Here is a 27,372-nt window from a genome sequence, read left to right on the forward strand (position 1 = left end):
CCAAAATTAGTTCACAGGATACCTTTGTAATTAAACCCACCATCCTTTTGCAAACATAAAATACAGAAAAAAGACCCTTTAAATTGACTTCAGCAAAGGTGTGATAATCACAAACAAAGGAAGCCTTTAATTTAACACCAGTCAAATTATAACCACAGCCAAAGACAAGATAAACTCCAGGTAGAGCTGACTTGTAAAGTACACTTTGAAGTTTTGTTAAGACAAGCCAGTACAGCACTTTTCACCATATGGTGACAACTCCCAAGCCCTAAGCAGGTTGGTTCTAAACTTAATTTTTTTTCCCATACAACCATGTCAAACATAACTTAACAAAATGAGCTTGCAAATGTCAAATCAACTTGCAAACATCTGCTAAGTACATTGTAGCACTGAAATTAAGCCTCTTTACCAAACAGAAAAGTTATGTTCAGATTTTAGACCACATGGTGACAAAGTTGTAATGAACAGATAAAGAGCTACAAGCACCACTTATTGTTCCAAATAAATACTTTGCATGTTACATACACTACTTGCAATGCACTATGTCAAACACTTTATGCCCTTATTACAGAAACAGTGTAAGAAATGTTAGCCACCACCTGAAATTAGTTTTACATAACTCTCTTTCACATAAGCATCAGAGCACCTTAAGTTCCAAAATGCATCTAACCACGATGGTCCTTTGAAAGAAACTGCACCTCTAGACAAAGAAAAGAAAAAAAAAAAAGGCTGTGTTTGTTATATTCCAGTATCAGATGGTTTTTCATGCATTCAGTGAAGCGATATGCAGCCAAAATTTACAAGCAATTAATTTGGCTCACTCTAATTATATCACGGCACTAGATTAATAGAAACTATGCCCTCTGCCCCTTAAGGGCAGTTTTCTGTAGAATTCTGCAAAATGAGTGTCTTCTGGCTTGAAATGAATCTCACAGCATGTTGGTCAGAAGATTAAAGGGCAGAGTTTTTAATTATTATTATTAATTAAGAATATGAGAGAGAACAAAGTTCATTTTTTTTTCATACAATTGTTTATTAAAATAAAAATACAGAATTTTACAATTCATCTGAAGAGCTGGAAAATGTTTACAGTCATATATCACTTTCAAAAGAGTCTTCCTCTATATGCTCCATTTACATCCACTTAGAAGGGCATTTTGTACTTCTGTACTACCTGACACATTATCTAAAAATCTTTCTAGAGTATGATTATTGCACAGAACAGTTGTATTTGTGACAATACTTACTTAACCAAGCACTACATTGCCCACTGTTCTTTCTGTTAAACCCAGTAGGAAAGGAAAAAATGCAATAATGTAAGATTCTGCCAAATATATTAATCACAAAGTAGATTACGAGTTCAAGGAAAGCAACATCTTCTCTAATTAAATTACACAACTGATAGTTTACCCCTGGCAATTTATAAACAAGAAACACATAATCTGACACAGACATTTCAGTGAATTCTACACTGTTTCCCATGTAACACGCAACAATAAAACCAGACTTTTTTAAAAGAACCAGTATCAGTTTACTGAAAAAGGAATGACATATTTGACCAGTTCCTACACATTCTCAAATTATGCTGCAATCCTTCTCAGCTGATGGCACTTCCTGTGAGATTAGGTCCATAAATTCTCTGAAATTACATTTAACTTTACAATACGTCAAACGAAGGTTTTACATGGAAAAACCTCTGTTTTCTCCTTTATCTAACATCTGCAGCAACTAAATCCTACAAAGACTTTGGACCATTTGGCAGTTATTTACTTACTTGAGTAGTGAACCCCTGAAATTTCCTTTCTATTTGAGCTTAATTCTTGAACCATGTGAAAACTGTTCCTGTAAACATGGAAAGTAAGTTTTGGGGAAAAAAAAAAAAGGGAAATACGAAGTTTTAGCACTCAGTAGGAACAATCTCTTTGTAACGAAATTGTAACTCAGTTCCCTCTTCCACAAAGTAGGCTCAACGCTATCCAATATTTTAAATATCTATTGATTGTGGCTGTGTGTTTACCCTTGTGGTGTCAGTAACACCTATAAAGAAATCCAGCTTGCTTTCAGGAACGCAACATGCAATCATCCCATTTTTCAACTAGTCCAGGAAGAATCCGTGCAGGAGTCAATATATTTTAACAAGAAAATGAAACCTTATCTCTATTTAAAAAAAAAAATCAAATCCTGGGGAGTCATTTTTACTAGCTTTATAAAAGGCCAATTCATTAGTTGCATTTTGGAGTTCCAAAATAAATAGACCTTCGCTGCATGGCAATGTCACTTATTCCAAAGCTTTCAGGAGATGTTAAGAACTCCCCACTCGATCTCTGGGAATAATCCGTAGATCTGAACCATGCTTTAGAAATACATTTCCTAAACAAACAAAACAAACAGAATGTGTTACCAACCAACAAAATAAAATGTTACCTAAACAAGCATACACATTTAAGGGATAATAATGTTAGGCCTGTGTTTAACATGTTTGCACTAATTCCTCTAATATACCAGAAATATAGTCTTTTATGTTCCCATGGAACTTCATCTTATCTCTCTTACTCCAAACAGCTCTTATTTTTAAATAAAAATACCAGTCCCAAAGTCATCTAATAGGACATGAAAGCTATGGTCTTTCAAATGTTGCCGTTGCATACTTGAATGTGTAATTTCACTTAAATGTCATAATAATTTTAACACCAAGAAATGCTTTACTTATCCATAATCACTTTTTTTAAATCTTGTGTTCATTCATGCATATAGTTATTTTTAATTCTCTCCTCAGTTCAGTACTTATATGTGTCTGACTTCAGAACCTTAGCTGTACCTTTCTTTCAGGAAGGCTCTCCACACATCGAAGAATAAGTCAGTCTCATTTTAGCATAAAAACATCTTAAACATTATATTTATTACTGTATAGTCCTAGTCATGATAGTCTTTTCAAGAGGACATAGCATGAAACATAGAAGTTTCTAATACTTAGATGTCTAGGATATTTTTTGCATGTGTTCAGAATTGTCATTTAGGTTGCTATTTTCTTCTATTAAATGTAACATTAGAAAATGAAACCACATTACTAAAAGTAATGTATTATTTAATTGCTGTATGGAACTTACTTTTTTTTAAAGTCATACTGCTACTGCACAAAACAGACGATACGTAATTCTACAATATCAGGTTTTAATAATATATACCTATTCTTACTCATCTTTGTGTTGACTTGTAAAAGCACAGTAATTGTATTTCGCTTCAGGCGCCACATGTCAGGGACGTAGACTGCTCTCTTAAAACAGTATTTAACATTTGTTCAAGTTATTACTCTATTGCAACAAAGCTACCTTTTTTCAAACTTCACTTTTCTGGCATGTGGATCAGGATAAAAACTATTCTAGTTATTCAACATCACAAATGTCAGAAAAATCAGTTCAAAAAAATGTTATCAGAAGACATTCTGGTTTTAGAGACCTGTCAAGATGACATACCGAAGAGATCTCTAAAACCCACTGTACATGAATCTGTCACACCAGCAAAACAAAGAACTAAGCTTACTAATACAGGTTAGAAGTATCTGTATTGCAAAGGCCATCGTAAAACTCCTAACACTTAAAGCAGGCCACAGCTGCATCTCATGCAGACAACAGTTCACTCCAACTCTCAGACTGTTTCCATCATTAATATCACAGTGGTTTTATGAAACACTATTCCCTAAAGAATACAGGATTTAAAACTGAAATCATTACAGGAATTAAGTACTAAGCCTAGTTTTTTCAGCTTTCATTTCACCTACTCCACAGACTCATGTAGGGAGAATGAAAATCATACCTGAGGAGTACTTTTATTCAGAAAGGTGCAGAAATAGTGGAACAGTACAAAATCTCTGAAATCCCCAAGGATTGCTAAGATTTTATTCTTAGATCATCTTATTTTGGGAAGTTTATGAAGACTAAAGCAACTGTTCAATCTTCAGGAGCTTTAATACAGGAAAAAAAAAGTACGTTTCACCGTACCAAGTTTCTGAAATACCAATTAATAAGACTGAACAAAAGGTTATATTTAAATTATATGTGTCTGCTTGTAAACGGAAGAGGGATTCTGGACTGGGTCTTGGTTTTGCTGTAAGTTATTGGGGGGGTGTTGTTTGGGGTTGTTTTTTTTTTTTTCCCCTGTGTAAGGGCAACATCACACAGCACTGTCAGGGCAACGGTACCTTCTATGTTAAAAAAAAAACCATGTGCAATCCATGTACCTAATCTTATATCTGCAGATAAGATCACAACTGTAATGAAAAATTTTGAATCTTTTCATTTATCTGATTCTTGATTATGAGATGCTGTCTTACAATTCTACTGAATAATTGCTCAACATTTAGAAGAACTTAGGAGAGATAAAGTAAATCCATGGGAGATGTGAATGCAATATGCACAGCTGCAAGCATGATGAACTGCCATATGGATGTTTTCATCCAGGAGTCATGTAGTCCTAAATACATGCACCTTGAAGTATTAAGCTACAACTAATTTGAACTACATAATACGATATGAAAGTATACTTTTGAGACAGAGAAACAGTGGAAGTATACCTTAACTTAAGCAACTGACTTTACCTATTTTGCCATGTATTCTTGAGTGGTCACGTGAAAAATTGGCTTTACATGTGGGTGATGATCTAGTAGAGAAACTAAATTATTACTTTCATTATCTGTTTTTAATATATTGGGTCATGAGATCATGACAAGGACAGCATCAGCTGAGGAGTCTACCTTAGGCAGCATACCTGTCAAACCATAATCCAGGAGTCCTAAGGGAAGGACAGAAAAGACAGAAACCTCCAGTGGAGCAGAAAGCCAAAAACTTGCTTGATCTTCATTTTCAAATGTTGTGGATGCAATCACAGACCCCAGAAATGGGTCACAACACTTAAATGGTTTCTTTCGCAATTCTAAGAAATTCCCCAAACTAACATCAAGCAACTGCTCTTCTAACCACCAGATACTTTTATGTGCTCTGAAAGGATTTACTTTATACTATTTGACTTACATAGCTAAATATGCTGATAATACCTTACTTTCTGAGATGCTGTAGAGATTTCACGCAAAAAAAAACAGAGAAGCAGTATGTCTCCAGCAACTGGGTTCCACAAGCACCAAAGTCATTATTATTGTTTCTTAGTAAAAAAAATTATGAACATTTCTTCCCTTCAAAGATATTCCACTCCACTGTTAACATTGTCTCAATGGGCTGAGAGTACTGTAACCATTTCCAAATTAATTTAAAAGTATAGCTTTTTTAACAACAAGTCCAAAGAAGCCTGGTTCCAGACAACAGACCATTATTGGTACAATTCAACATCTGGACTGTGTTTCCATGTATTACAGGAAGTAATGGGGAAAAAATTCACACTTTTCTGTGACAGAGAAACTCTCACAGGAAGCCTCTGCAGCTGAAAGCAGAGGTTTCTCACATGGAATCCCTTTTTGAGGCTAAGAGGGCTATTGCCAAGAAGATCCTCTCTTCTTGAGAACGTGCTTTCCAAAGCACCTAAAGTTCTTGCTCTAAATGCAAGTATTACTTTTTAAACATACCCCATGAGAAGTGCTGCTAAAATAGCGAATACTGCTCAACTAGGTATCACGGGGAAAAATAATACAGCTATTAGTTGTTATTTCAGTAGCATGTAATACAGTATTGCTCTTTTTAACTGCACAATAAATAGCTGAGCTCTGAAGATCAGAAGTACCTATTTTTTTCACAGAATTAAATACACAAATGCTGAAGAATAGCTCTGTGGGTTTTACCTTTTACATACTACACTGACTGTAGTTTCCAACTACTGAGTAATGCTTCTCTCATTTAAGCAATCAAAACTTAAAATATAAATCATCCCCAAGTGCTATGCATTAGTTTAAAGGAAATATAACTGAGCTTTTTAATACTAGGCTTCATAAATAATAACTTACCTGCTGTCTGCGCTGGGTTTATTCCTATGCCATCTAGAAGATGAAAGAGACATATTATGACTAAACTTAGAGCTCAAAAAATATACCAACAAGATGTAGTTGTTACATCAGGTCTTCATGCAGCTATTTCCTATAACCAGAAATAGTCTCATCACACAAGCTAACAAGAAGCATTCAGCATACGTATTTGGACAAAACCAAATTAATTATATTAGTGGTTTAATACCTTTACACCATGCATAAGCAATTTTAATAATGCTGTAATATTATTAAATTCAATTTGCAGTCTGTAGAGGTTGTGAAAGAAAAGACACTTTTGCTTTCATCAATACCCCTTAAATGAAACAACAAGAAAAACCCTATTAAAAAATAAAAAAATAAAAAATAATATATATAAAAACTATATTCTTACCATTTGTTATAATGGCACTTGTTGCTGCAGGAACTTTGAACTAAAGGAAGTAGAGTAGGACAAAATTACATGAAACATAGTTAAAGAAAATATATAGGGAATATTCAAATCAACTATATTTTTAGCTGGTTCAGGTACAACAAAATTATGGGAAAATATTTCCCTCAGATTTATAGATAAAGCAAAATAAAGGTTTAAAGTCAAAGATGATTAGACACCTCAATACAGAATGTGAAATTTGCAGGACTAAAAACCTAATTAGATCCAACTAGTATTAGTCATTGGATACAATATAAAAGTCAAGCATCCACCAAGTTGAGAAATTAGTTCCTATTGTACTAAATAAAGGAATACCTAAAGCACGTATGGAAATGAACTTCAAAACAAACGCCTAACAGGAATTAAAATAGAATTAGCTTGAGTTAATCTTGGTTAATTTTGAGCTATTTCCTAGCTTTCTCTCTGGCTGTACTGGGAGCTCTCCAACTGCACTACTGGAACAGAAGAGTTCATTTCAGGATTTGCTTACAAAGGAAGCACTTACAACACTGCATAAGATCTGCCTTCCTCCTCAGATTTCTCACACCTCCACAGCAACTCACCTTCATGCACATCATATGCAGTCAGTTTTAGAACATGAAAAGCCCTACTCAGGTAGGGTAGCATCACATATAGGCTTCAAACTACCTCAGAAGGTCTGAACTGAGATGGGGAAGCCAAAAATAATTATTTCTTAGAGGGACCAGGCAGGGCCAGAGAAAAATCCAGCACTATGTAATGTAATGTGGCTGGACCACACAGGACAGAAAAGGTTGGGTGGGTACAAGTCAATCAGTGCTACTTGGTTGGTTTAAGGACCAAAGGTTGTTCCTCGTGCTTCCTTTACTTGGCACAGTGAACAACTCTTAAGGTAAAAGACTGAGGTCTCAGCAACCACAGAATCATAGAAAGGGTTTGGGCTGGAAAGGACCTTAGATTATCTAGTCCTCGCTAACACACGCACGGACACCTTGCTACTAGACTGGGTTGCTTAAGGCCCTGTCCAACCTGGCATTGAACACTGACAGGGATGGAACATTCGTAACTTATTTGGGCAGCATGCTCCAGTGCCTCAGAATCCTCACAGTAAAGCAGATGAGCAAGCATCAGGGAAATCACCTCACAAAGCACTTCCTCTTCTTCTCTACATTGTGTAAAAAAAGGGTAAGCTAACTATGATTGCTAACAATGAGTATTTCCATGGAAGAACTGCAGAACTTTTCCATCTGCCTCAAACAAGTCACTTCAGCCCAGCAGTTCCTTTCAGCAGCATTCTTTCAACAGCATTCACTAGTTTTGCTTTCCCTATTTTCTGATTGCTCAACTTAAGATTTCCAGGTTTGATTTGCAGAAACACCATGCACTGACAGCAACAGCTAAAGCCCACAGAAACCATGCCTGAATATAGTATTTAGTTATTAATATTAAAAAGTCTTTTTTCATCTCCAGACACAAAATTAGCAGATATTAACTTATTTTCCTCTAGCCTTTTACCCGTAGTGGGTAAATCATGTCACCTTCTCATCTTGTAGCGTGACATGAAAGCAGTAGTTTCTGCAAAACATGTTAGGTATCATCTCCATCTCCAAATCAAAAAGTAAAGGACTAAACCACAAGAAACCCCTGAAGAAGCACAAAATACATGTTTAACTTATTTTTCAACAAGCAGATTTCCACTGCAAGTAAGTGATACCATCAATCTTTCATCCCAAGTCACCTGATAAAACCCAAACAGGTAACTTTTAGAACATTAAGTGCCTCTCCTCATTCTGTGTCTCTTATTAGACACAACAATGCAATGAATCATTCACAGTAGAATGGACATCTATTAATTTTGTGTCATTTTGCTTCTCAGTAGCAGAATCTACCTGATGGTGATACACCAAGTATATATGAGATCTGTGTGGCAACCGGTTTGTGAAGCACTAGTTAAGAATTTTATTGCTTCGTACTGTATAGTGTTAGAATATAATAAAACATTTTATTACCTTAGCCCAAAACACTGGGCCAAATAGCAATAGCTGTCAGCTATACAGTCAGCACTTAAATATCATCACAAATATAATACAGAAAGGGAAATTACCACACTGGAAATAATTACACATAATTTGGTGCGATATGGTTCGCTACTTAAATCAAAAATCCTTCCTGTGGTTGCTAAGTGTATGTATCCCATGCTGAAAACACACAAGCTTTCTCAGATACAAAGTCAAATGGATACTCAAGCAGCGAAATTCTGTGTTCAGTAGGCAATCCCTGGTTTACTTTGAAATCAAATTCCAGCCTCAAACTCACCCTTTAAAGAGATTGTTTGCTTTAAAAACCTTATAAATTGATAACTGAGGCTGTCACACAACTTATTTTCCCCAATACTAGGAAATATATTTATTGATATCTACAGCCAAACTATAAGGAAAAAGTGACAATCGCATGCCAACAATCATATTGCTTTCTCACTTCTTATAATGATGATAAAAAATCCTCTACAGTAACAAGCTCATCTCTTTCTTGCACAATGAATAGCAGATAAGTGCATTAAACCATAGAATTTTAGTACCAGTCTATCAAGAGTAACATTAAAATAACAAAATAGTTTCAAAAAACCCCATGCTTATGAAAGAATAAACAACTTTGTAAATGGAAATAGATTACTATTTTAGTAATGATTCCACAAAGTTAAGAGAGTTTTTTTATAAGTATCAGACAAATGTGCACCTGAGATATGTACCAAGTGGCTCTAACAGATGAAGGAAAAAACCTGATAAGATACCACACATTGTAAATGAGAACATTAGCGCTGTCACAATAAACTGTGACAGTTGTGGAAATAACCATAAATAGAGAAAAACTGAAGACAGCAGTGTTTCCAGTACTCTATATGTCATTTACATTTTTATATATAGTCTGTAAGACAAACAGAGAAAATAAAAACTAAGGAAAGAGCTAAATTTGCATTATCCAAATTATCACTGCCAAATGCATCTACTGAGAAGGGCTGACACTGCTATAAATGACAGACTTCCCAAGACCTCTCCATGTTTAATGATAGTGGATACTCAAAATACATCAACTAAAATAATGGTTTGCTAAATGTGAACATTCAAGTAATTCTCTAAATCAATTTCACAGAGGACCCTATAACTTGTGAAACCACTATAGTACTTGAACTCACTGTGGTTCCATGAGTAGGTAAAGATACCAAGTTTGATGGCAACCCTCCCACCAAAAGTGGCCCCTCAGTCTTGGTATCTCCAACCACTCAGTCTTGCTTCAGTCTTCCCTGGTCCTTCATACTAGGTCTCTATATATGGGTTGTGTGGGCACAGCTGCATTAGTTCAGATAAAAAATAACTGGGAAAAAAAAAAAAAAATTTTAAACCAGTAACTATCTTTAACAGCATCCATTATTCTTTATATTGTTCTGTTCAAGTAGTCATAAAACAAACAATCCACAACCTCCTTCCACAAGCTGTGCTTCCAATTAGAACTTCTGTCACATGTTGGTGTAACACCAACAACATAAGGACAATCAAGACATGGAGTCTATTATCTTTTCTAATTATTTATTCTATTACAATTCTAAGCTGTGCTTTTGAGCCCCTTATTTTACTGTTTAACACCCAGATGAACAGATGCTAATAATTGTACATTTAATCTGAAACAGGATGCATCTCTTCAAATACATTACATAGGCCAATTTAGTCACCTATTAGTTTTGGATTCTATGTAACAGATCAAACATAGAAATCAAACACCACATTATCCTCATCTTAGTCACTGGTGTCTGTTCTTTTAATCTAGGCAATATGACTAATATCAATACCTGCTATAATCAAAACCTGCATGTCTTCCAAAATTAGAGATTACTGGAACCAAATGCAAGAAGAGTTTAAGAATTTCTTGAATAATCCTAAAGAATTTTATGTATATTCTACATAAGCAATTTAAAATATTAAATATTCAATAGTAGTGCTTTTTAATTATGTTCATGTTCACAATGTTTTATGTTACTGAAATAAAATTAACTGCAAAGAACAGCAAGCACATCAATACCTGCTCTTAAAGTGTAAATTGTGCAAGAATTGCTTACTAACTTCTGAAAGCTCTGACAAGCTACTCTGACACAAGTAAAGCCTGTGTCTGTGCATATCTAACAAGAGCATTCTTTGTGCTGAATTAACCATATTTTTTTACAATTAAATAGCTTTTGCTTTCAGGAATATTCAGAAGGTTAAAAAACATCATCATCACTGTCTACTTACTTCTTCTGCTGCAAACTTCAAGACAGCTGTGAAAGGTGTACTTTCAGGCACACTTAACCTAAAATTACAATGTAAATAAACGTATGACTGCTGAGACAAACTAAAAAGCAATTTCATTTCACTTTAAGCAGAGGCAATACCCTTACCACAGGTGTGCATTTACTGTTTAAGGCCTAGATCAAAACCTAAAAAGACATCTATAGCAGCAGACCAAAGCAAACCAGCCCCAGCAGGTGAGTTAACTACGGCAAACCACCTCTCGGCTCACACGGAGGAAGTAAAACGCCTTTTCCTCTCGTGCGGAACCCCTGGAAGGGTGACCAGCAAACTATACAGCCCAGGAGCGCCTGTGCGCGCTGCCGCCGGCTTCCACAGCCACCTCGCCTCTCGCAGCAGGGCCGCAGCACCTGCCTGACCCCGGCCCGCCGCACCACTCACACTTTGTACGGCAGCCGCGGGTCCGAGGTGAGCGTCACTTTAAAGGTAACTTTCGACCTGGGAAGAGTAAGGAGAAAGTTCCGGTTTAGGGCGGGAAGGGAAAGTAAGGAGCAAAAGGGGTAGCGGGCACCAAGCTCACTCACATGATGCTCTCACCGCCACCGCTCCCCACCGACACGTCAACAGCCGCCTGAGAGGGCCTTCTGTCCCTTCCGCCTCCTGAGCTGCCCGTAGCGCCGCCTGAATTCAGAGGAAAATGAACCTGCCCCGCCGACCGCTACTAGGGAGAGATCGGCGATGTTGTGTCTCGACGCCCCACCGTCACGGGAAAGGGAGAGGCTGAGGGATGTGCGAAGGGCACCGGAGAACAGCGTTGAGGATTTGTAACAAGGCAGTGACAATGGCTGTCGTGCGGTCGATTTAGGACCGAAGTTTTAGATACAGCGTTTCCGTAGACGTCTGAAGTGGCGCCTGGGCGGTCCCTTAGCGGCAGTGGGCCGGGAGGAACTGCGGGGTTGGGGGGATGTGTACCCTCTGCCGGGCCGACCGGCTCCGAGGGCTTGGCATGCTGCGTGCCCCGGCCCGGTCACGGCGGGGGGGGGATACGGCAGGTTGCGGCCATCGCCCATCGCACGTGGCTGTCGGGGTCTACAGAGATCCCTTCTTCCGAGCAACAAGGGATTGCTGGTTTTAAGTCTGTGTTGTATATAACTGCAGGTTTATGTGTGTATATATATATGTTTATATATATATGTGTAATGCGTGGGGAGGAGGTCGTTCGTTTTTAGGTTTGTTTACCTGAGGCTGTGTGTCCTCAAACCGAAATGTTCTGCAGGTGCTTGTTGAAGTTGCGCAAGGGAAGATGGATGTAAAAGCGCAGATTGCCACCCTCTTAATACTCAGTATTGTTCACATCTTCCATGCAATGGGGAAGCTGGAGCTGGAGTTTTATTTGAATAATGGTGGATACTTATCATGGCAGAAATAAGTTTCCAGTTTTATCTGTGACCTTTGGCAAGCTAATTTTTATTAAAGGCTATATAAGGTTTAATGGGAATGCAAATATTTTTTGGTTTTATGCATGTGTTATATTCAAGTTAAATTGAATGTAAAAAGGTTGGTGGGGGCTGAGTTTCCAGCCCTGGGTGTGTCAGTATTACCTTTGTAGAAAGTATCTTACCAGTCTGCTTTCATATTTTATCCAGTATCTCATCCTTCTTTATGAAGTACAATTTTCATGTAGGCAGAGGTGCTTGTTCATCACATAACTGCTTGCCAGACAGGTCATGGCAAGCACTTTCTTGGGTTCACTTTAATTGGGGTCTCATTAGGGTTGAGGTAGAAATGCCAAACAAAAGGCAGTTGACACATTGGAGTCACGGATTTCTTAGTTAAAGGACTGTCCCAGTCATGAAATTTAGCTTTTCACCCATGCTGATCTTGTTTGAACATAGACAAAACTGAAAAAAAAAAATATCCAAAAACTAGAAGAAATTCATTACCAGCTTGTACAAGGGCATTAATATTTCCGTATCTCTCCTGCATTTATGTTATCTGCCTTTCACAACTGTATCTCATTGGTGGTTTATACTCATTTTGTAATCCATTGGTGATCTCATGTCTTTTTCATCTCCTTCCTCCTAAGACATTACACCCTGCACTGGAAATAAATATCGTCTCCGAGCATGTAACCTTGTTTGTGTAGCTAAATGTCATCCCATATTTATTCTTACCCTCTTTGAACAGTTGTTTTTGCATGATGCTGTACCTTTGATTTATACAACTCTCTGCCATCTGCAGCTTCTGTTAATGCATTGCTGTTTTCTGTGCCAAGGTCATTAATGCGTATGTGAAATACAAGACTGATCCTTTTAGGATTTCATTTCTTACTTTTCACTTTAAGGACTTCCCCTCTGAGGAAATAAGTGCACCCAAATCTTCATGCTGTTGAAGCTGGACTGCTTTTAGTACCTGAATTTACTTGGTTAAATCTGGTTTGAGCATGTGTGCTTAGAACAGCACACACACCCCTCATCCCCCGGCTACCAAAACCTTGCAATGCAAACCCAGTACACAGGATCAGGATATTTGAACGTAGATTCAGAAACCCACGTGACTTCATAAAAATGAGACTTCCCCACTGCAGGAATTTTATAATTTTACTATGCTGTTTAAACCTGTTCCAAAAGGTAGAAGGGTTAATATTTTTTTCTGAGAATTTACAATGAATGAAGGAAGGGGAATGTGCACGATTTTTCTCTTTCAGCTGGAGAGGTAATGAGAGTTGGTGTCCCATCTGCAGATAAGCCAGGGATGGATTAGAGGTGACTGTATCTCACTAATTGGTTTATATACAAAAACATTTTTCTCAACTCAGAAAAACTGGTCCATTCCCAGCAAAATCATACCTCCTTTCCCTACTAGGAATTGAGAAAATAATGGACTTTATTGAATTTGTTTTCCCTACAGCTCTTACTAGCTAACCCTTAATTACATTGTGTGGTATCAATGACACATAGCTTTTGACTTTTCTAGATATGTAGAGGGCAAATGGAATGACCATTTCATCAATTCAAAAGAATTGGGATCTCTGGAAATTCGTAAATGCACTAGGACAACAGAAAGCTTTTAAGTCAAGAAAATGTGAAGAAAAAAAAAAACCACCAACAAACCCAAACAAAAATAACAACTCATCAAAATAACGAAAAATACATCCCTTTGGTTGCTAAGCTGTGACTGAGGTGAATTGGGATACCCCTGACAACACTTCAGGGAAATCTGTCAGAAATCCTAGTTGTAAATAGCATTGCAAGAGACAGAAGTATTGCAATGTGTGGGAACTGTTTATCCCACGTGCCTGCATTACATAGGTAGCCACCTGGCTGGACCTGGTTTTATTATGTTGAGAGGGGAAATAAACAGAACAATAAGAAAGCAAGTACACAAAAATGCTACCTTACCAATATCTATTAATTGATACCTAACTGCTGGAGTGCATGTGCCATTTGAAGAACGAATTTTTATACTACAAAATGTGCCCATATAGAGAAAGGTTACTACACAAGCATCTAAAGAACTCCCTGGAAGTATGAAATCTCAAGTTTTTAAGAAGTGCAGTAAAACATCTCCCACCTGCAAGACTTGCTTTGAGCCTTGTCAGTTTTGGACTGAAAAAGGAGCATTTAACTTCCAACACTTAACTGGGCCAGAAAAGCACTGAATTAAGTTTTTTAGCAGGTACCCAGAAAATTAAATCTTATCACTCAGCAAGCTTTTTTCCTATGGTCACAAACAATGAATTAAACAAACAAGCATTGCCAAGCAGTATGCTACAGGAGGGAGAGAGGAAGGCAAAAGAAACGCAGTGGTTCTCCAACCAACCACTTTCATACTGAGCACATGGGTAACAGTGTGATCCCTTCTGCTCTTAGCGAGGCTGTGGTTTCACCAGATGGATTGAGCTGTCCTAAGCCCCAAGATAAAGGAGAGGTCCTGTTTTTATCCCAACTTCTGCTTCACTCTCTGTTCCTGGCCTCCTTCTTCCTTGCTGCTTCTTCCCCTGGCTTTGTTGCTCAGTGGAACCACCTGTAAGTCAGCTCATCAGACATAGCTGTTTTCCTGATGACTTGGAGCATTGAGTAAGCTTAAGTAACAGTCTGAGCTGATACAGCAGAGGCAGCAAGGAGATCTTCTGTCAGTAGGGAAACATGGAATAAGGCTTCCTCTTCATATAATTTCTTATAGTCAGAAGGCTGTGATTCTCCTTTGGTGGGTACATCTGCTTACCTGTCCTTTGGTTCAACATGGTGGTGTGTCTCTTGGTTCTTCCCCTCATCCAGGTCAAGCTCATCAGTGGTAAGCCCGTGTCTCTTCCCAGCATGTAGAGGCACCTCCTCAGCTGCACAGTTCCACTTGGTCAGCAGGAGCCAGCTGCCTTTCTCAGATAGTCTGTGCCTGTTTGCTCTGGTGGGATCTATCTGTAGGAAATTAATCCCTGCAGCAAGCAAGCAAGAGCACTGCGTGATCTCTAGGTTGTTTCTGTTCTTTTTTCTGGTGTTTCTCTACTCCAAGGCTACAAGCTGCAGCATTAGGCTAGATTGACTAGTCTTGAGCATGCTGGCTGTAGTTGGGTTGCCCTGACTTTTTACTCCCCGACAATTACAGATTCTGTTTTGTTTGTTTTGGGAGCTTTTTTGTTTGGTTTTTTTTTTAAACAGAAATAACAGTGTAACATACAACGTGAATTTAGCCTCTTTAAACTAGCCTGTTTGTACCTACCACTGTGAAAACTTTAACCTCCTTTAAACAGGGAGTTTTCACATTCATGAGCCTGCAGCCTATGTGAGACAAAATGAATTTTTTATTATGTACTGTGTCACTGGATTTCTCTGTAAAATATAGCCATAGATAGAATTTTTTAAAAGCACTGTTAAGCCAGATAGAGAAAGATTATAATACTTCATGAATGCAATACAAAGTTAATAATTAGACAAGTTAATACACCTTCATAATCTTCCTTTAACAAAATAATAATTAAAAACCTATTACAGCTCTCATTGTGCAAGCGTTTTACAAAAATGTCAAAATGAGATCACATACAGATGTCATGTTAATCATATAAAAGTCATAATGGTAGGTCTCTAGACTTCAGAATTTTTATTTTGTGTTAGTACAGATAACCATACACCAAACTAAGGATTAGTCTTCCAAAACACCCAGCACTTAATGTATTTATCAGCTGCAGATACTTTGTTCTTTCACATATGAAGGTTTAGTGGGTTAGTCTTTTTCCCTTTGTTCTTTCACATATGAAGGTTTAGTGGGTTAGTTTTTTTCCCTTTGTTCTTTCACATATGAAGGTTTAGTGGGTTTGTTTTTTTCCAATTGCTTTGAAAAAGTAATTATTAAGAAGTCTTTAAATCAAAAGGATAATAAGCATTTGGCAGGAAAAAGTGTCTGTGAGAGCCAAAAGTGTGTGTTCTGTATTTTTGACATTTTTTTGTCATGGAATTTGATTTATGTAAAAGGTGAAGAACACCATTACACATATGTACTATGTCCCAATTTCCAGAATTTCCTTGAAATCAACTTAACTTTGAATAATTTTCCAGGTGAATAAATTTTCAGGTGTCCCGTTTGTCTTAAAAGTAGTTTGATCTATATTTCTATATATATTTATGTATATTTGAAAGAAGGAGAACCCAGGGAATTACAGGCCAATAAGTCTCACCTTGGTGCTTGGCAGGTTCATGGAGTAGATCCTCCTGGAAAGTACATACACAGACAATAAGGGGGTGAATGCAGACAGCCAGCATGGCTTCACTAAAGACAAATTATGCCTGATGAATTTGGTGGCATTTGACACTGTTCCACATGACATCGTTGTCTCTAAACTGGAGAGGTGTGGATTTGATGAATGGATCATTTGGAAAATAGGAATTGGCTGGATGGTTGCACTCAAAGAGTTGTGGCCAATGGCTCAAGCTCCAAGTGAAGATCAGTAACAATGATGTTCCTCAGGGGTCAGTATTGGGACAGTATTTTTGACATCTTTGTTGGCAACATGGATTGTGGGATTGACCGCCTTTAGCAGGTTTGCTGATGACACCAGGCTTTGTGGTGCAGTTGATGCACTGAGGGAAGGGATGCTATCCAGGGGGACCGTGATAGGCTTGAGAGGTGCAAACCTCATGAAGTTCAACAAGGCCAAGTGCAAGGCAATCTCAAACACAGATACAGGCTGTGTGGAGAATGGATTGAGAGCAGCCCTGGGGAGAACAACTTGGGGGTATTGGTTGAAGAGAAGATCAAAATGACCCATCAATGTGCACTTGCAGCCCAGAAAGTCAGCTGTATGCTGGGCTGCATCAAAAGACACATGAACAGCAGATCAAGGAACATGATCCTGCCCCTCTACTCTGCTCCTGGGAGCACCTCTTTGTGAGTACTGTGTTCAGCTCTGGCGCCCTAAACACAAGAGGGAAGGGACCTGTTGGAGTGAGTCCAGAGGGCCATGAAATGATCAGAGGGCTGGAGCACCTCTCATATGTAGACAGGCTAAGAGAGTTGGGCTTGTTCAGCCTGGAGAAAAGAAGGCTCTGGGGAGACTTTTTAACAGTCTTCCAATACCTAAAGGGGGCCTACAAGAAATCTGGAAAGGGACTTTTTACAAGGGCATGTAACAAGAAGACAAGTGGGGAATGGTTTTAAACTGACAAAGGGGAAATTTAGATTAGACATTAGGAAAAATTTCTTCTCTATGAGGGTGGTGAGGCACTGGCACAGGTTGCCCAGAGAAGTTGTGAATGCCCCATCCCTCGCAGTATTCAGGGCCAGGCTGGATGGGGCTTGGAGCAACCTGGTCTAGTGGAAGGTGTCCCTGCCTGTGGCAGGGGCATTGGAACTGGATGATCTTTAAGGTCCCTTTCAACCCAAACCATTCTATGAGCCTATCTTTTGTCACAATGGGAATAATGACAATTTTTGTTAGTGATAGCAATGCTTATGTGGTATTTTGTTTTTATATGCAGGAAATGGTTTTAAACTAGTTTCCATAAGATTAGTATCCATCGTCATTATGTTTTGATTAGGCACTAAGAAACAAAATTCCATCTTTTGATTTGAGAATGTCTAATGAACTGTAGTTCTTCAAATCTGGAGGATTCCAATATCTCTGGTGAGAAAGAAAGACATTTTTGGGAAAGATACAGATATAAAGAAAGGATATCCAGTTCCACAGATTAAACCTTTTCTTGTAATTGGCAACTGCATCAAAATAATTTTTGCTTGATAGCAACAAACACAGGGTTTTACAGAATAGTTTATTAACTATGTTTTGGTGAATTGGGAAACAGTTGTATTTTGTCAGTCTCAGAAAAAATTTGTACCTTTGTTACGTGCCTGCTGCAAGCAGCAAATCTGTGATCTGAGCATACTGCTCTGAGAGTGCCCAGTATGTATTTTTGTATGTATTTTCTTATGCAGTAAAAAAAAATGCATCCATCATCAGGCTGTGCAGTTCTGTCATTTATTTTTACTACTATTAGGTACTACGGTGAGTTAGCTTGTTACTAGAGATAAAATCACCTTGTTTACAAGATGATTCAGAGAATCAGATAACATACAGAAATGTATTGCAGACTCCTATAGTGAAACATAAGAGTATACAGAGGCATAAATTCAGGCTAAGAATGTTTTTATTGTAGTATCTGTTTCTTCCATGGAGCATAAATACAAATCCAACTGAGTTGCTTTTGTGATGCTAACTGGGGTAGCTTTCTTATGTTCTGTTTCATGTCTTAAGCAGATTGTGCTTTACGTTCAGTATTAAACTGTAGCTAAGTCCATGAAAATTCAGTGAAAGACATTTTTGTGCAGCTGTGATAAAACTGGCAGGAGTCCTGATTCAGCTCCTCCTGAATTTCATTATTCATAAAGTGCCTAACCTGTTAGATTTTTTAAATGAGGGATACTTTCTTAAAAAACTTAGGTTATTCTAGTGACTTCACAGTTAACATTTAACTAGAAAAAAATGCACAGATTCTTGCTGAAGTGAAGCAAGAAATTAAGCCAAATTACATTTCCATTTTTTAATATAAAGACTGGCAAAGAGAAAGAGACTAAAGAATAAATTAATTTCAGGTCCAGGAAGTTGTGATTCTGGCAGGCTTAGTACAAGATGACAACTGTGATATCCCTCACAGTTCTCTAAACAAGGTCGTTTGTATATATTTTCTTTATTAGGTCATTTGTTATGAAGATACCTCTCGTATTTTTCCCTCTCCTTTTTGTTCTCTTTGATGGCAAGCCCAGAAAAGAGTTTATATAGTCTGCAAGCATTACTGCAAGAGGACAGTTTTCATGAAGGTGAGGTTGCACGGGTCATTAGTTTATTGTTTGAAGAGATTAGAAGAGAGATTTACTGAGAGTGCAAAAGGTGCTGCATCTCTGTAGAAATGAAAGAGATGTGAAAACTTACATTGTGTTTGCAAAGTCTGGACTTTTAAATTGCTGAAGCTTGCTTTGGCCAAAAGGTAAACATGACCTTTAATTTCTTCATCTAGAACAGTCCTTTCCAATCTGCTGGGGTTCAGGACACCAGCCTTCAAATCTTGATTCTGTCCATCAGGCTTTGCCTTCTAATTTCTTTGGGTACAAAGCCAAGAATTTCTCTGCATGTCGCCTTCATGTGGGCTTCTTAATGGATCAGAGGTTTACATGAAATGTTCTGACCTTGGAAATACACCTTTTTATTCAGTGCTTGCTGTAGTGCAAAGCTGAAGACTTGTCAGAACATTTAAAATGCTTTTGTGTTAGACATGGTGAGGAACTTCTTGTTTCTGGTCCATTACCCATAAAACAAAATTAATTCTCATAAATACAAAATTATATTGGCAGAAGGGATTGTTAATCTTTAAAGTGTAACACTGTTAGGAATAATCAAGAAACAAGCAGGAAACACAAAATGACCCTTAAATAGCAGATGAAGTGTTGTGTTGTGCAAAATGACTTTCTGAGTAATGTGTAATTCCTTTCAGTAACTTTTTGTTTGCTTTTCATTGCAAGTTTGTTGTTTTTTTTTTTAATATAGTGTATTATCTTGTTAGGATGCCTTTGTGCCATCTCCAAAACACTGCTGTTTAGCAAAACTTAAGAAAATTTTTATATATACTTAATGTCTTCTAATTTAAATACATTTTAACCACAGATTTAATGCTAACAACAGAAGAGTGTTCAGTCATAGCAGCCTTCCAGTATCTGAAGGGGGCCTATAGGGATGCTGGGGAGGGACTCTTCATTAGAGGCTATAGTGACAGGACAAGGGGTAATGGGTTAAAACTTAAACAGGGGAAGTTTAGGTTGGATATAAGAAGGAAATTCTTTCCTGTTAGGGTGGTGAGGCACTGGAATAGGTTGCCCAGCGAGGTTGTGAATGCTCCATCCCTGGCAGTGTTCAAGACCAGGTTGGACGAGGCCTTGGGTGATATGATTTAGCATAAGGTGTCCCTGCCCACGGCAGGGGGGTTGGAACTAGATGATCTTAAGGTCCTTTCCAACCCTAACGATTCTATGATTCTATGAAATGTTGGTGCCAACTTTGTAAATATCTATACCTAATGTAGCTCCCTTTGGGTCCCTTTATATTCAAAGCAAAGATAGTACTTCTAGTGCACAGTTTTCATCATTCTGAAGCAGACATCTAAAATAATGACCTATTCCTTCAAAATGCCTATTTATTCCGATTGACAATAGGGAGAGACTAGGCTGACTACCTGTCATATTTTCATCTGCTTTATACAAGCAACAGTGTTTGGTGAGGTAAATCCAACTCCATGTTCATGCCCCTGTGCTGTTCTGGAGCTTCATAATACAGAGCCCCTGTTCGACCGTTCCACTCTATAACTTTTGGCATCCAGTTGAAGTCAAGTAGATTTTTTTTTTTGTTTTCTTGTTAGAATGTTGGGAAAGACAGGTAAACTTCAGGTTGTAACCCACCCAGTGTATTAATTGCTTTTTTGAGTTGTTCTGGGTTTTTTAGGTCAAAAAAAAAAAAAAGAAAAAAATATTCTGGGACCTTCTCTTTATACAGTATTAAAATACTACAAAGCATAACAGATTACATAAACTTTAATTAAAAAAAAATCTCAGTTAACAATGCCATGCATGAAAGTGAAGTTGAATTAAGATCTGGAAGAAGAAGAAAGTGCAAGTAAAATTTCAGTGGATAAATACCGTAATGTTTACCATTTTCATGCAAGAGCTAAAGAATAACTAAATTACACATTTCAGGTGCAACATTAGTTGAGGTTAATGTGGTGCCTTCACAGACAGGACCTCTTCCATCTATCAAAAGCTTGCATAATTAAACTCTTAAGTTTTTCCTGGTCTAAAAAGACAAAAAAACCTAAAGCAATTGTTTTAGTGGTGATTTAAATATTCTCTTAGGTATCTGTCCTTCATGCCCTTTATCCTGCAGTCCTCATCACTCATACTGGGATCAGTTCTCTGGAATTAGTTTGCGCTATATGTTTAACTTCAGCAGTTAATTCTCTTTTTTTTCTGAAAGCTCCATTACACATATTCCCTTCAACTATTGCTTTGGGAAAAATTCCAAAGATAAATCAGGATTCTGGATGATAGAAGGACAGAGTGAGATACAGAGAATATAAAACAGAGTAGTAAATAGTAGTATAGAACTGAATAAAAGAAATCATAGAATCGTAGAATCGTAGAATAGTTACGGTTGGAAAGGACCTTAAGATCATCTAGTTCCAACCTCCCTCCCATGGGCAGGGTCACCTCACACCAAACCATGCCACCCAAGGCTCTGTCCAACCCGGCCTTGAACACTGCCAGGGATGGAGCATTCACAACTTCCTTGGGCAGCCCATTCCAGTGCCTCGCCACCCTCATAGTAAAAAACTTCTTCCCTATATCTAATCTAAACTTCCCCTGTTTAAGTTTTAACCCATTACCCCTTGTCCTGTCACTACAGTCCCTAATGAAGAGTCCCTCCCCATCATCGTTATAGGCCCCCTTCAGATACAGGAATGGAAAAAAAGGAAAGAGTAAAATTAAATAAATGTGTTGGAAAGAAGACATCACAGAATCCTGTAATGGTTGAGTTTGGAAGGAAGGGACCTCTAGAAATAATCTGGTCCAACTCCCCTGCTCAAGCAGGGCCATCTAGAGCAGGTGGCCCAGGACCATATGCAGATGGCTTCTGAGTATCTCCAGGGATGGAGACTCCACCACCTCCCTGGGCAACCTGTGCCAGTGCTCAGTCATCTTCACTGTGAAAAAGTGCTTCTTTATATTCAGGAGGAACCTCCTGTCTTTCAGTTTGTACCCATTGCTTCTTGTTCTAGTTCAATACATTAATTCAGAGGAAATAAGCTGTACACAAAAGTGATGACAAAAAAGGGAAATACAGAGTAGAATGGAAAAGAATGGAGAAAATTTATGGGTATCACCTGCCTTCTGCCCAGATGAAGAGAACCAAAATATAAAACCACAAGGGTTTTTAATGAAGTAATCAGATAATTGAAACGACATATGTTGGGAAAATGAAATGGGGAAGTATGACTTAACATCAAACACATTGTTAACTTGTAAAATCTCCCCTAAATGCAAATGATGGGAAAAAAAATAATCTGAATTTTTCTTCTTTTCATAGTTTCATTCTTGGTTACATATATGTGCTGTCTCCATTTAGACACTCTTACTGTCCAACAAAAAACTTTTGGCACCACGCTGCTGGGTATTTTTCTTCCTTTTCTATATAAAATTTATGGTTTTATCCTATATGATTTCAGGACATTTTCTCTTTGCTTTCAAGCTTCTTTTGCTGATCCCTACCTTATTTGAATTGACATATTTTTCTTCTTATCTCACTGCCTTCCCCATGCTGTGCTCCATTTACCCAGTCATGTTGTTTGCACTGTACAAATTATCAGTTCTTCACTAGTTCTCACCTTCCGTTTTTCTTAATATATAAGCCAAGATATGGCCTCTGCAAGATTGTTGTAACCTAAATTAATAGTATTATCTATTACATTAAAATATTTTAAATTCAGTGTTTCTGTAGATAGCTCCTAAGTCTGTTTTTTTGTGGGTTTTTTGTTGTTTTGTTGTTTTTTTTTCCCCACACAGAGTAATCGGTGATAGACTCAGTCAATGTGTCCCAAATGAATCACCTGTATGGAGGAATAAATGTAAACGTTGCATAAAAAGAGGATTAGTGTCTTTCCTCTGTAGTATACCACAAAAAACCTACTGTAAAACCAGCAGATTTTCCAGCACAGAAGACCTACTCTTAACATTTCAAAAATACCACATGGAAAAATAGAATTTATATGATATATAATAAAATTTATCAACAAGTTTCCTTATTTTTATGAATGCATGATTTTTATAATGCACAGTGGAGAATGTTGTTTTTGCAGGAACTTCAGCAACTAAAATGATAATTTGACATTAATTATGATGTAATGACCAATCTTAATACAGAAGTAATGTGAATCATTCTTACAGAGTTGAACATTCAGAATTTAGTACATTCAAAATCATAAGAGTATAAGTAAAATAACAAGTGAAGACAAATGCCCTCACAGAGAAATTAAACTAGTTTGTTGGACTTACTGTTCCTACTAGGTCTGTAGCATAGCTTTTAGTCTGTATTCTATCTATATCACAAATAAGTTTATTACCTTCAATAAAGCTATTGTGGAAAAAAACCTATACAGGAACAAATGTTAGTTAAAGGAAATACTGTCTACTCAAAAGTTCCTGCAATTGGTCATTTTTATAGGAAATTGTTGTTTCAGATTATGTATAGAGGATTTGGGGAGGATTTTTTTGTTTATTTTATTTTTAATTGAAAGCATTCAACTTGAAAGGGAGAAGGTCAGAGAGGTCTTAGTTAATCTTTGGGTTTTGATGAGTCTTCATAGATAGCAAGTGTATTCTACAGATTCAGATTAGCCAAAAGACCCCAAGCTCAGATAGAAGTGCATTTGCTTTATTTTGCTTGTTTTTTTCTTGCACAGTCCCTGATGAATTAATGCATGAGGTAGAATGTCTGTTTTTCAGGTAAAGCTGTTGTTGACTTCCTAGACGGGAAGAAGACTATTGAAACTAATATTCTTCTAACGTCGAATTTCCCATTATTGTGTTTGTTCCGTGACTTGTGACCACATAGAAAATAGTCCTGCTTGCTATTGATATTTCGTCAGCTTAAGCTAGTCTTTTTTCACTTCAAAGAGATTCTTATTAACTCGGTTTCAAAGCCCATGAAGGCATGCTTTATCAAGTGCTCTATTGACACTCTGGAAATAGATTTTCTAAGAAACCCAATTGACTTCTTGAGTCTATTATTCTATTAAAACTGCTTGCAAGGTTTGAATGTCTCCAGGGATGAAGATCCACAGCCTCTCTGAGCAGCCTGTGCCAGCGTTTGACCACTTTCACTGTAGAAAACCTTTCTCTTACATTTAAATGGAATTTCTTGCATTTCATTTTGTGCCCATTGCCTCTTGTCCTGTCATTGGGCACCACTGAGGAAAGCAGCAGTTAAATCCACTCCCTTAGTCTTCTTACACCTGAATAAACAAATGTTACCAAGCCTTTCTTTGTATGTAGTGTGCTCCAGCTCCCTAATCACTTTGACTTGCTCAATTTCTCAAAATCTTTCTTGTATTAGGGATCCTAAAACTGTACAGAATATTTGGGATGCAGTTTCAGGTGATAAATACAGAGGAATCACTTCCCTTTATCTGCTGACCTCCCTCCAGCAATGCACTTGGCCTTCATTGCTCAACTTTGCTGCACAACTAATCTTCTCAACTAGTTTTGTTGCCTGATGTCATTCCATCCCAGGTGCAGGACTTTGTATTCGTCCTTATTGAACTTCGTGAGATTTCAGTCAGCCCATTTCTTCAGGCTCTTGATATCCTCCTGAACAGCAGCCCTGCCCTCAAACGTTCAGATTTTGCTGTTTTCCACAGTCTTCCTCATAGTGCATTCTCCTTATTCAGGTTCTTAATAAAGGTATCTTCTCCAGTAGTAACCTGTAAGGAGCACCACTGCCAGCTGGACTTCATACCATTGATCACAACCCTCAAGTGTACTAGTCCAGCTAATTTTCCACCCACACTTATTGAAACCATATCACTGCTTTGTTTAAAGTATACTATGGAAGACCATCATGAAAACTATAGTAGAGACAGGGTAAATGACGCGCACTGCATTCCCATTGGCTGCATAGCTGATTATCTCATTATAGAAAGCTATCAAGTTGCTCAGGCAACTGAGCAACTGAGAGAAATCTGTTGTAACTGTTCCCAGTCACCTCCAGTCCATCATATACCCTAGATAAAGAATCCATCAGCATTTGCTCCATAATCTTCCCAGGAACTGATGTGCGAATGACTGGTTTGGAGTTCCACAGAACTTCTTTCTCTTCCTGAAGGTTTGTCTTATGTTTGTTTTACCATCCATCAAGATGGTAAAACATTTTACCAGCTATCAGGATTGCCACAGTCTTTCAAAGATACTGTAGTGTAGCCTTGCAGTGACACTGGTGAGTTCCCTCAACACCACCTGTATCTCAGAAGTTGGTTATTAAAAGTAATTCTTTATGTTAGGCACTGTGCATTAGCATACATATTTCCACTTCTCTCTCCCTCCCTGTATACATATAGAAATATATAGGTTAACATTTAAGTAGAAAAATTCCAAACCAGTGGTAAGAGAATATAGATTTTCAAGAAAATGTTAGAAGAGGATATAGCTTAGATTTCTGAACTTTTTGAAGTCAAATTGAGTTTTGCAATTTACTTCAATGATACAAAATTTCACTTGCAGTATTTATTACTTTATAAAATTTGGAGCATAACCTGCCTTTGAATCAAGTGTAGAGATTTCTTTGACACTCATTCTGAAGTCTTAGAGGGAAAAATTAATATGAATTGGAATTAAAAAAATAATTGAAAAGATAGAGCATTCATAATTTTTTTCTATGAAGTCTTGTCAGATATAAGGAAAAAAATGGGGCATTAGCTTCCTGAAAATTATTTTCCATTTCTTGATTGACAGCAGATCTTTATACTGGGTCAATGTTAACCCATTTAAGTGACTCCATTTGTATGAATTCTGTACATAGGATCCCCTTTTGAACAAATGTGTGTAGTTTGGATGTAGTGGGCAAGAAAGCTGACCACAAAAGATGATGTCTTTGAAAGTAAAGTTTCTCCTGAGTGTGGCTTAGTGGTTTCAAGCATTTTATTTGGCCAGACATTCAATCAGAAGTCTACAGAGTCCATTCAGATGGACTATCTAGTCAAGTTAATAGATTAAGAATATGAACATATTTAAGCACTAAACTGGTTGTTTTAAGAAAGAGAAAATCAGCCATTTTAGGGCAGTTTTTAAATGTGAGTCGAACACTTTTAAACTGTGTCACTGGAGATTAAGAGACTGCAGTAAACAGTGGCCAGCAGATGCAGTAGGGAGTCAAATGAGATGTGAATATCTTCACTGCCTCAGTATAATGAAGATTAGTGTGATAGAATGGAAGTGGAAGATAAGCAAATTAGTGGAAAACTTCATTAAGGGAGTTAATTTTCTCACTGGTCTATAATGATGGTTGGCAGAGCCAAAGACACCCATGGAGAAAATTCATTTGGTTAATGCTCAAGCTAGACAATAGTAAGCGTACACAGAAAGAAAGAAAGCCTTCTTCTAAATATATACTTCACTAGTCACATTTACGGCATTATAAGGCATGCTTCTGCAAACCCTTAGAAAAAGGAAAGGATTAGTTTTGATCCATATGAAATAGTGAATTCAAGTAAAAAGACATAGAAATGATAATGCTTGAGCAACTTAAGGGCTTGAGGCTCTTAATCCAGTCTGTTTAACAGAAACTGAAAATGAGCACATCCTACTGTTAATATTTGCAAATTTCTTAGTTGGGGAGAATTATTTTTTCTGTTGGCAACAGTTCAGTCAGGGTTTAGGGTGTTGTTTTTTTTTAAACTTCAGTTCTGCAGCACATGTTTAGAACCAATTTGTTAACATTTGCTTTGCTTGTTAAATAATGTCTGTTCTACCCATGCCAATACTTTCCTGATCAACCCAGGGAACTTTTTTCCTTTTACTTAGGGATTTTATTTATTTTTTTACCTCACTATAATAAAAACTAATAGCAATGGTGTGACTTACTAGTCAACTTTTCTTTAGGAAGCAATACCTCCTGTTTTGTTACCTAACATGGTGGAACTAGGCAAGGAGAGTGACGGCAGATGGCCTTTGAGCATGGAGCAGTATGGCACATGCCATCTTCATGCCATCTTCTGTCAAGATAGGCTGAGACAGTTGGGGCTGTTCAGGGTGGAGAAGAGAAGGCTGCATGGAGACCTCATAGCAGCCTTCCAGTATCTGAAGGGGGCCTATAGGGATGCTGGGGATGGACTCTTCATTAGGAACTATAGTGACAGGACAAGGGGTAACGGGTTAAAACTTAAACAGGGGAAGTTTAGATTGTATATAAGGAAGAAGTTCTTTACTGTAAGGGTGGTGAGGCACTGGAATGGGTTGCCCAAGGAAGTTGTGAATGCTCCTTTCCTGGCAGTGTTCAAGGCCAGGTTGGACAAGGCCTTGGGTGACATGGTTTAGTGTGAGGTGTCCCTGCCCATGGCAGGGGGGTTGGAACTAGATGATATTAAGGTCCTTTCCAACCCTAACTTTCTATGATTCTAAGATGGACTTCCTTC

At 37.7% G+C, this 27,372-nt stretch overlaps 1 protein-coding gene across 1 annotated transcript; it reads right to left on the minus strand.

Moving 5' to 3' along the window:
• Positions 1-219: 219 nt before the first annotated feature.
• UFM1 (ubiquitin fold modifier 1) lies at positions 220-11,665 on the minus strand. Its single transcript, XM_062615373.1, has 7 exons — positions 11,630-11,665; positions 11,242-11,375; positions 11,099-11,155; positions 10,661-10,718; positions 6,360-6,399; positions 5,948-5,980; positions 220-2,370 (listed from the first exon to the last, which is right to left on the minus strand). The coding sequence occupies exons 1-7, from the start codon at positions 11,663-11,665 to the stop codon at positions 2,303-2,305; spliced, it is 426 nt and encodes a 141-aa protein (XP_062471357.1). The 3' UTR covers positions 220-2,302.
• Between the last annotated feature and the right edge of the window lie 15,707 nt (positions 11,666-27,372).

Source organism: Pezoporus occidentalis, unplaced genomic scaffold, assembly GCF_034315485.1.
Source record: "Pezoporus occidentalis ecotype Australia unplaced genomic scaffold, CSIRO_AGI_Poc_V1 ctg18, whole genome shotgun sequence".
Lineage (NCBI taxonomy): Eukaryota > Metazoa > Chordata > Aves > Psittaciformes > Psittacidae > Pezoporus > Pezoporus occidentalis.

Bases quoted from the DNA above. Each gene is read 5' to 3' on its own strand.
- UFM1 (XM_062615373.1), bottom strand. From the start codon at position 11,665: ATGCCAAGCCCTCGGAGCCGGTCGGCCCGGCAGAGG. The intron at 11,156-11,241 runs GTGAGTGAGCTT...TACTCTTCCCAG, and splicing joins GGTGGCGGTGAGAGCATCAT to GTCGAAAGTTACCTTTAAAG. The intron at 5,981-6,359 runs GTAAGAATATAG...TTCATCTTCTAG, and splicing joins AAGTGCCATTATAACAAATG to ATGGCATAGGAATAAACCCA.